At 49.1% G+C, this 10292-nt stretch overlaps 1 protein-coding gene across 1 annotated transcript; it reads right to left on the bottom strand.

Moving 5' to 3' along the window:
• Positions 1 to 749: 749 nt before the first annotated feature.
• Positions 750 to 1808, bottom strand: GPR148 (G protein-coupled receptor 148). The gene has a single exon (XM_008940584.1). The coding sequence runs from the start codon at positions 1806 to 1808 to the stop codon at positions 750 to 752; it is 1059 nt and encodes a 352-aa protein (XP_008938832.1).
• Positions 1809 to 10292: the final 8484 nt, after the last annotated feature.

Genomic DNA, 10292 nt, shown 5'->3' with positions numbered 1-10292 from the left:
CCCCTGTGCCCTCACCACCCACCCCTGCTGCTCGCAGGCGGCGCGTGTGCGGGGCTCCCAACGGGCGCCGAGCAGAGGTGACCTCCCAGCAGGCCGGGGCTGGAGAGGAACCCAGTGCTCTGCAGACTGCCAGGCAGAACCCACAGGGCAGTGAGCACGCCAGCACACGGCTCAGGAGGGAGCACAGCCTGGCACTGCGTGCAGCAGGTCACAGAGCCACCCCTCAGTGCACGACTGACAGACCAGGACACGGGCTACCAACCTCGCAAGAACACACTGCTGTCTGAAAGAAAGAGCTGTTCTGTCCACATTGGGTTAGGGATCCTCTCTGCTGTAGGTGGTGCTGTCGAGACCCATGGTTACATCCTTCGCTTTGCACCATCTATTTTTAATTTTCAACTTTCCAGAATGGCATCTGCCACAGGTGGGTGAAAAGGGTCTAGATTCAGTAACTCCTCCAAAAGAGATTGCCTTCCCACATCAGAACAAAGCTCAGAACTTCGTCCAGGGGAGCAGCTGGTGGGTGCATTCATCCAGGGTGGCATTTGCTGTATTCTCAGCTGTGATGTGATGAAAGATCTGTGCCCTTCTGGCACCAAGGAGGCAGAGAGATCAACCCATGTCATCTGTAACTCGGGTTTATCACTTCTTCAGATCACTTCTTCTGCAGAAGCTGAGGGGTTTCCACCAGGCCTGCATGCTAACAAGGCAAGGACAGCTCCTGTGCTGCGGCTGTGCTCTGTGCTGGCTCAGGGTGGGGATGGGGCAGGTGACACCAGGCGAAGCTGCTTCTTTCTAACCATGGATTTGAGAGACGCCGAGATCTCTCTGTATCGAAGCCCGTACAGGAGAGGGAACAACACTTTAGGCAGAATCATCAGGACATTGCAGACTATCAGGGAGACCCAGATTCCCGTCTGCAGCCTGATGACAACGTTAACACACAAGAATGATTCTACAAAAAGGGCCAAGAGTGGGAATAAGTGGGAAAAAAACACAGTGTTGTGCATTAAGAACGTGACACTGGCTCTGGAGCAGATGCCCTCCCATATACCCGATTGTTTGGTTTTAAAATACAGAATAGCATAGCAACAAAACATTAGAGACAGGCAGAGAAAGATGACCATGGTAGAAAGCCAGAAACAGAGTTTCACAGCATCAGTCCCGTTCAGAGTTAACATCAGTATCACTGGAACAGAGCAGGTTTCCAGGACACAGGGCAGAAAGCTGCGAGTGCTCCAGAGCACCAAGAAGAAAACCCCCGGGAAGGCCCCGGAGCACATCCACAGCAGCACAATGACTCGCCTGGTCCGTGAAGGAGGCAGGACGGCAGCGTAGCGCAAGGGGAAGAGGATGGCTAGGGACGTGTCCAGGACCATGGCAGCAGCTGTGAACAGCCCTCCGCAGCAGGCTGCGGCCAGCGAGAAGAGCAGGAGCACACAGGCCTCCTTGGGGAGCTGCACCCGAGCGGCATTGAGCGCCGCAGACAGGGTGTAGCAGAGCAGGTAGGCCAGGTCAGAAAGCAGAGCGTTCCCCAGCAGCATGTACCTCGACTCCTGGCGGATGCTGCACCGAGAGCAGATCACAAACAAGATGGGAGGAATGATGAGGACTCCTGCCACGAGGCAGACGACCGGAGGGATCAAAAACATCTTCACGGGTGTGCCCGGGGAGCTGAGAGCCCATTCCTCCAGCAGATAGAACAAAGCAGCTTCATCCAGGCTTGAGGAAGTGTTGAGCTCTGTCTCCCTGTGGCGGAACAGAGTTCCATTCACTCTCCGTGCTGAAGCACAGCCAGAGAAGCCCATTTCCTGACGGCTTTGGGATGATAGTCTGGCTTGGAGGAAGCAAGTTCTTCTACACGGAGTCCTTAGAAAGGCAAACGAAGCAGAGGATGCAAAAACCTATGAAAGTAAAGTGATTTCCATAGCAAATTCCACCAGTTCTTCTCAAAGACAGGAAGCTGAAACTTTTAAGTGAATTCTGTGGTGCCAAAAGATGCTCTTGCCTAAAGTGGAGGTTTTCTTTTCTTTCTGCAAAATCTAATGACCAGAAAAGAGAATGAATCTTTGTGTGGTTTTTAAAAGTCTAAATCCCTCAGCTAGGTCTTTGATCAGAAATGAACAGGTTGATCATTTACAGTAATCTGAGTTTGTCCTCATCACATAATCACTCCAACGAGGCAGATGAAATATCAGCTTGATTAAACAAATAATGCTACAGAACAACATTCCACGTGTACCGACGTAGGAGACTCATAAATGGGATTGGGTCGTGCTTTGCACCAATTCGTATGCAGTAACACAGTCTGAAGGGATCAATAAAAACAGCTCTCAATCCTCTTCTAACATTGCATCACAATGGCTCTGCTGAATGAAATTGCCTCATTTATAGATGATATTTTTGTGAATCGGTGAATCAAAGTGCACACTGCACTGCACTGCTTTTACTGTCACACCTCGGTGCTGGAGCTGGGGGTGCAACAAGGCAGCTGTGAAGGGTCTGGACTGTGAGAAGGAACTCTTCAGGTTCTTCCAGGCCTGGTCTGATCACAAGAAAAGCTGGTTTGTTTTTTTTTAATAGGCTCAACCCTGGCTAATATAGCTTTAGTTTTAATCAAGAAGACTGTGTCGATGCAGTTGTTCATCATCATTTGTGGTGCCAAGGAGGCACAGTGGCACTATTTTATTTCCTGGTCTATGCCTCCTGCAGTTGCCTACCCTGTGTACACCACACAGAGCAGCACTCTGCTGCTACAACATCCCATCACTCTGCTGTTTACAGAGGGCATAAGTAGCAAAGACAAGAGATCTGCAGAACATGCAGCTCCCAGCTCTAGCTGCTCTTCTCACTGGTGGTGCAGGGGTACCCTGGAGGTTTTTTAGCAATGGTAAACATCAAAGGATTATTCCCAGTATTTGAAAAATAGTGTGTGTGCAAGCCAAAGGTCTAATAAAACAGTCAGAATAAGTAGTCAGTGAAACCTGCTGGCTGCTCAGCTGTTTTGAAGTTATTGTATTTATTTAGGTGTCTACAAGTAAAAATGCCTATGTCCAGACAACCTTTTTGGCAGTCCTGACAAGCCTACCAGGACCTTCCACTCCCACCGGCATGGTCAGATCTTTAACTACTGTTTCAAGTATAAACTTCCTCCTTCTCTCAAGTAGAGTCCCACTACTGTCCCTGTGAGAGCAGAGGAAATGTGGCTCGTTACTTCACGTGGCGTTCCTGTGGTGATTGCTTGCCCAGCACTACCAGGATGCAGCAATGCAGCATGCTCCCAGCCCTGCTGGGCAGTGGGTGGGCTCACCCCGCAGCAAGCTGTGCCCTGCCATGGACGTGGGGCCTCAGGGCACGCCAGGTAACACAGCTCATGAAACCCAGCATCACTCACCAAATCTTGTGCACGTTTCATCTCCCTCCACACTGACAGCTGGCACCCCTGGAGCTGCAGGCCAAGACAGTTTGACAGGCTGCACCATGTGGAACGAAGGCACGGGAGGAAAACCAAGGACAATTTGAAGTGCAGCATTTCAGCCACTATGGTGCTTGGGTGGGCAATGCAGAAGGAGATTTGGTTTTGCTCACTCAATCCTGCATCCACTGAAAAGCGTGTGAACAATTTTGATGCAATTATACATTTGCCTCCGGGATCATGCCCTGAATCTATGAATTACTCACCACACAGTTAATAACCTAAGCAGGCAGTAGTACTCAAACACCCTACCTGTTGAATTGTGCTATTTTTACAACAAGGAAGGAAGCACTGAAAACTCAAGTGTGTGCAAATCACCTCCAGCTATAATTTCAGACCTCTGTCACTGGTGGAAGTGTTTGCTGCCTCCCAGCTCACAGCATTCCAAGGATGTCCTATTAATGTGCTGGTAATTTCCATGTAAAATCACAACTGTATTTTCCACCAGCTGGTTAGGATCAAATGTGAACAAACAGAAGATCTCATTGTCATCTCAGCTGCACACTTTTGACAGAAAAATAAATGTAAATACAATATGGTATGATCTGCTGGCTTTTACACGAGTGACTAATGCAGCCAAGTGTTTCACAGAGTGACGTTATGCAGCACTGTAGTTCTGCAAATACGTATCTTGAGGGGTTGTTATTTCTATATAGTTATTCAATTAACAAGTAGTTCTTATTTTTTGGGTTTAATTATTTTTCTCCTGATGCCTGAAAGCAACGTCCTTATAGCAGAGCTATTCCTTCCTCTTGGATGAAAGAGTGAGTTATCATGAGCTAGAACTCCCAGCCACATCTGTGAGGGCAACAAGCACTGACACTGTCACTACTGAGAAGTGCAAGGCACGAGCAGTACCTCCAGCAGTCTTCAGCTGAACCACCTTTTAACCATCCACTTCTACAGCCATGAACATGCAAGTGTGAACAATGCAAGTTAAATAACATGAAAGGTAAGCACAGGTATGAGTTTGCTAATTATTGTGTAGTAGCTGACTGGTTCCCCCTCGGGTGAGATCCTCATGACTCACACAAAGAGCCCCACAGAGCCCATGAGACCTCAGGTTCATGGCCTCGCTGACCCTCAGCCCTTCATCTGTGACAGCCTGCAGACAGCCAAGCAAGCCCCATGGCATGAGCCTCTTCAGCTTCAATTGTGCTCCTGTAAAAGTCTTAGGAACGTAGGCAGGCTCCAGTTTAAAAAAATGGAAAACAGCAAATAGCTACACAACAGATTCATCCCCACCAGAGCTGGGCAAGTCCAGCCAAAGCCACTCCCCTCAGATTTCCACAGGGGCTCGGAACTGTTCAGTACAGTTCTGCTAGATTTCAAAGTTTAAAAGGTTGTTGTCTTGGCACACTGAATGCACCCAGAATGGATGGCTCTGAAGAATATCTGATTCTTGTCTCCTTTCATTTCCTTGAGCTTAGGAGGCATTTCCACATCTGGACCTTTCACAAGGGACTGGCAGCCCTGAAGACCACTCCTGAGGATACTGAACTTACTTAAGACAGCTCCTTGCCACTGTGTCTCAGTGTTCAATATTTTGTGGTGCCAACCTGAATGATCCTCCTGCAGTTTCCTGTAAACCTGCCCTTAATGCTCTAGCTATTGACTTTTTTAAAATGCTCCCTGGTGAATTCATGTTAGGTGGATGCACTTTTTACATATCTTGCTGTTTCAGACCTACAGTATTAGCAGCCCTTCTTCTGGCTCTTATCCTGGCTCAATACAGCCTGTATTGATTTTCAAACTGAATGACACACTGTTAATTACTTTACTCATTTCTGCTTCAATCAACATCCCACTGAAAGCTTCATTATCTTATCTGTTGAGTTTGGGAGATCTGAGAAAGCAGGCACTCAGCCATTCTGGACACTGTAAATCCAGCAAGGACAGCACTACATTATATTCTGTTACTGACTCTAAGCAGCTACTGTCAAATTGAAGAGAAAGGGTCAGAAATGTGACTGTTGTACAGTAGTTGGTATGGGTTTAACTGTGCACACCCACAGGGAAGCTCCCTATTTCACAAGGACTTTAGTCTGATTCAACAAGTCCACGAGCACACTGCTGCCATGGGAGGGAAGCCCTGTACAAGAAGGGGAAGGCAACCAGCATCATGCTGAGAGTTCCCCAGCCCTTCAGCCCCAGAGCCTGCGTTAGGAGGGGTACCCAGAGGAGTGTGTGACTACCCTGTGTGCTCACACTCGCCTCTGAAGTTTCCTGGGTGCCACCAGGTCTCTGCCTCAGTGTGGGCGTGGAGACCTTCACCTGGCTGCCTGTTCCAGCACTGCTCACCAGGGCCTGGCCCAGAGAATGGTTCTGTGGTCTGGGGCTGCCCCACAGACTGACCTGCCTGGCCAGGAGCCTGGGGGTGCCCTGTAGAGAGGCCACCTCAGAGTCTACCACAGCTCCTTGAACAGGAGTGTTTTAGATGAGACAGTTTGTTCCAACAAATCAACATTTTCACTGGAATGTTGTTTCATGGAGGTATTTCCAGCCATACTTAGTGACAGAGGCTTGACCTCAGGAGCCTTCAAGTACTATTGCAGTTTCTTCAACTTCCTTTCACGAGTGCCCCACTTCTGGGCTTATCTAGGTCCAGAGGGATCTCTGGTGAAGCTCTCCCAGCTATGAATAGCCAAGGGAACATGAGCAGGACAGGGAGAACCAACCATCATGACTTCCTGCCCGTATCCACATTCCCAGCCTGGGGAAATAAGCTGCTGTCAGTGAAAATCAGAACAGTTTACCTGTGCTGTTTTTCTGGTTGAGCTTTCCCTTTTGCTACTCCTTTAAATAGAAAGTCAGTTGAAAGACAGCTGCTTTCTAAACTTTTAAGACTCCCTCTAAACTTTTTTGCAAGCCTCGTGAGGGTCAGGACCCACGGGGGAGAGTTACAGCTTGCCTGTCCTAGTCTCCATGCCCCAGCTCTCTATCTCCACTTGGCTCCAGAACTCCTGTTCAGCACCTTGCCTGTTATTTGCTATAGATAAGAGACACACGCATTGCTCTTGTAGCTGTACAAAGGTCACAAATCAGGCACAGCAATTATTAAGGAAGTAAAGCAATGGGTGTGAAAACCAAGCTCAGATTACAATGATTTTAAAGGTTAAATGAAACCTGACACAAAAGAAAGCAGGGATTAGAAAGGGCTGGTTGGAAGACATTTTGATGAGGCTCCCAAAGCAAAGGGAGGATATTGAGAGACACAATGGGAGGACTCAGAGTTAAACCCCTGAGTCACTTTGTCTAATTCCAAACACCACCAGGCTATGGTGAACACAAAGCCAAGGTAAATTCTGTACCTTGCAGGTACAACACTGAAAATTATGCTGGATAGCAGAAGAACAGAATTTTGAAATATTTGACAAATATTTCAACAAAAGGTTAGAGAAGTAACACAATGTGAGGGAAAAAAAAGGAGAGCCTGTGAGTCCCAGACAGACCTTCTTTGCTGCAGGACACTGCTTGGCCCTGGCTGCCACGAGCTGCACCTCGTGCAACTCACCCATTTTCAGCTCCTGAGCCTGGCAAGGCAAAGCAAGACAGGTTTTCTTGTTTCCTCTGCCACAGTGCCATTTTTCATGGTGAAAGGCCCTACCTGATTCACCCACTACCCAGTCACATTTGTTTTCATGTGACAAGCTGCAGTATGACATGGGATTTAGAGCAAACAACTGCTTGTTTACATGGTCATTTTTGGACAGATTCACAGACACCAAGAGAAGCCATCCCAGACTGTCACTTAGTGATCTCTCCTGCCTGCCTACTCTTCATAACAATGCATTTGTGAAACAGCCTATTAAATAAGGTTGATTTTTTTAAATATCAGCCTACTTTCCTAAAGCAGTTTAATTTGTAAGGAAGAACTTTCCTAAAATTTCAAACACTATACAACATCGGTGCTAACGGGAGTTACCTGCAGAAATCAAAGGCCTTTAGGTAAATAACAATAATATATCACTCCTATCTGAGGATTAAGTAACTACCAGAAGAGATTAAACCCATATTCAATACCCCACAGAGTGATGTGCTGAACTAGAAATACACATGTGAATTGGCTCCTCAAATCCTCCTTTAAGTCAGGTAGAAAGGTCCCTCTCCTGAGAGAAATCTTCCCAAATGGGAGAGCTACACAGAGCCACCAACCTCCTAAGAGCATCCTGCCATCTCAGGCTGACAGACTTTCTGGTTATAGCTGGCACAGAAAATTTCATGTCTCTGTCCTGTCTCACCAGCAAGGATCTCCAACATTGCCTAGGAAGGACTGCTGCAGGTAGGCAAAAGCAGAAGTTGTCTGATTGTGTCCCTGGTTTAACATGTTTTCTCTCAAGTAAAGAGCCAGGCAGTGGAGGGGAGGTTCAGCATGGTATTTCCTTGAAGGATGATTTGATGAGAAGGGAGACAGATGGCTGGAGAGTGTAAAGTGCAAGATAAAATGAAATACCAGAAGAGAGATGGAAGGAAAAAGGGGTAGCAGAGACAGGTTGGCATACACAGGCAGACAGGCAGGGGCTCTGATGGTGATGCAGAGGGCAGGAGGACCCCAGCCACAGCTCCAGGCTCCCACAGCTCCTGCCCGACAAGTGGGGGCAAAGACAGTACAGGAACCAAGCCGTAAGGAAACATGCTAGAAGTGGAGTAGAAAAGGGCAACAAACCACAGTGTGAAAGAAAATGCACGTCCTCTCCCCCTGCTCATGCCCTCTGATGACAGCCTGTGAGTGACAGGACACAGTGTGTGCATGGCAGGGACTGGCACGGGGCACAGCACCTGTGGGGAGGAAGGTGCCTCGCTGCCAGGGAGCTCCCCCCTGGTTCCCGGGGCTGTGCCAGGAGCAGCAGAGCTGCCCGGTGCCAAGCCTGCCCAAGCAGCACTGATTGCCTGCACTGCCCCTGCCCCGGGGGACGCTGACCCGATCTCAGCACGGGCACCACATGGCACAGAGATGAAGAGCCAGCTCGTGGGGATGAGAGCCACAGGCTCTGAGGAGCCGGGCGGGGGCTGTGCCCTGGGCCGCACACCCGGGGCCACTCCGAGCTCTGCTGTCCCTCCCAGCAGCTCCTTTGTTACCTCTGCAGCACAGGGGCTTACATTGAGATGTTCTCCCCCCACAGCCTGGCCCTGCCTGGGTCTCCTGGCAGCGTGGCCCTGCTGCCCACCTCCACAGCCACACCTGCCCCTGGCAGAGCCAGGCCTCAGAGCGGGGGCAGGAGCACCAATATGGGCATGCACGTGCTCCAAAGTGGAAAGGAAAGAGAGTTATCTCTTTTAGGCAAGACTAGCAGTGTTTGGGTTATGTAAGGCCACATCGGCCTCCCCCTCCCAGGGACCTCCACAGGCCCCTGATATCACACTGCCCCCAGATACACCCAGAACTTCTCCCCAAACCAGCAGTTACAGCTCACAACACGGAGAGACTGAGGCGTGGACAGAGCACTGCAGAAGGCAGCCAGCGAGCTGAGATCAGCACTAAACACAGCCAGTTTTATTTCCAGTTTAATGATTTGTTTCTTCTCCATTCCAAATTCCAGCTCATTACAGGATGTGCATGAGGAACACCAGAGAAGATAGAAGATACTCTCTTTTCCTTTGCTATTGTCCTCAGCAGCACCTAGAGCCAAGAAAGGCTCTGTGAACAAAGGTGCAGTGGTACCTGATGAAGAACTGAGGCCAAGGTGCAATTTCAGCAATTTCACACAAATCTTACTGGAAAGCTGTGGCAGAACCAGAAATTAGAATTTCATCTCCTGGGTCTTGGTTCAGGGCCAACACATTGCACTCCCTTTTCAGACTCTCCTTTCTTTTGTAAGCACTGCTGCCTGCTAGCACGGCAGCCTGCTCCAAACTGCCTCCAGGTAGCTCAGAGAGAGCTCAGCTATCCAAATGCCTGGCTTCTGAGAGTTCATGATACTCACAGCCACCAGAAGCAGCTAGAAACCAAATCATTTTTTTACACCATTCTCAGCATTTTCTCAGAATTCCTAGGTCCTTTTAATTAAGCTGCTTTTGCCTCCCATAGAGCAGCATTTTCTTGCCCCCAAGAAAACACTTCAGTGTTAGCCCAGCACAGCAGATAGCAGCTAAGAGGAACATAAAGGTGCACAAAACTGCTGCAGGTCACAAAAGCTGCAAGACAACGTATACAAGAAGCAGCACAGGGGCTGTGGAATTGTGTGCTGCCCCCAAGGACACCACCTCAGCCTCTGCCTCTTGAGTCTCTTCAGTTCCTGCCAAGCAAGATGCCAATTTCTTCCACATCAACTTCTGAGCTCAGACTGTCTCTACTTATTTTTCTCCCCTGCCTGCTGCTGGCGTTGGAAGTGGTGGTGAAAATGAGATGCACAATGCCACTTTTCAACCCCAGCTATCTGTCCTGAAAGTCTCCCATGCTATTGTGAACCAGTTCAGCTCCTGCCAACACCCTCTGTGAGGCAGTTTCTGATATGCATCACTGAGCCCTGCTGTTAGTAAAAGCAGAGATGCAGTTAAGGCTGTTGCTGCTCTTGGCAGGCTGAGAAGCTGAGGAGCCAGTGCAAGGGGAGGCCCCTCTGCTCCTGCAGCCTCAGGCCAGCAGCACTGGCTTTTCACATTAACCAAATGTCCTTAGCTCCTGCTGTCTGCTTGGGCTGACACAGGAGCTGCCTGCCACGTGCTCTATGTTCTGTTTCACAGCAAGTGTCTCACCTTGACACTGTGAAAACATCACAGGAGCCGTGACCTCGGCCCTGAAGTGACAAAAACAGAACGTTAAGGATGGACCAGAGGAAGGGAAGGGTCCCAGAGCCACCCCCCAAGCTGTTTACTGGCA

This window comes from Merops nubicus, unplaced genomic scaffold, assembly GCF_000691845.1.
Source record: "Merops nubicus isolate BGI_N331 unplaced genomic scaffold, ASM69184v1 scaffold28785, whole genome shotgun sequence".
NCBI lineage: Eukaryota > Metazoa > Chordata > Aves > Coraciiformes > Meropidae > Merops > Merops nubicus.
The sequence above is the reverse complement of the archived record's forward strand: the minus strand, read 5'-3'. Positions and strand labels throughout refer to the sequence as shown.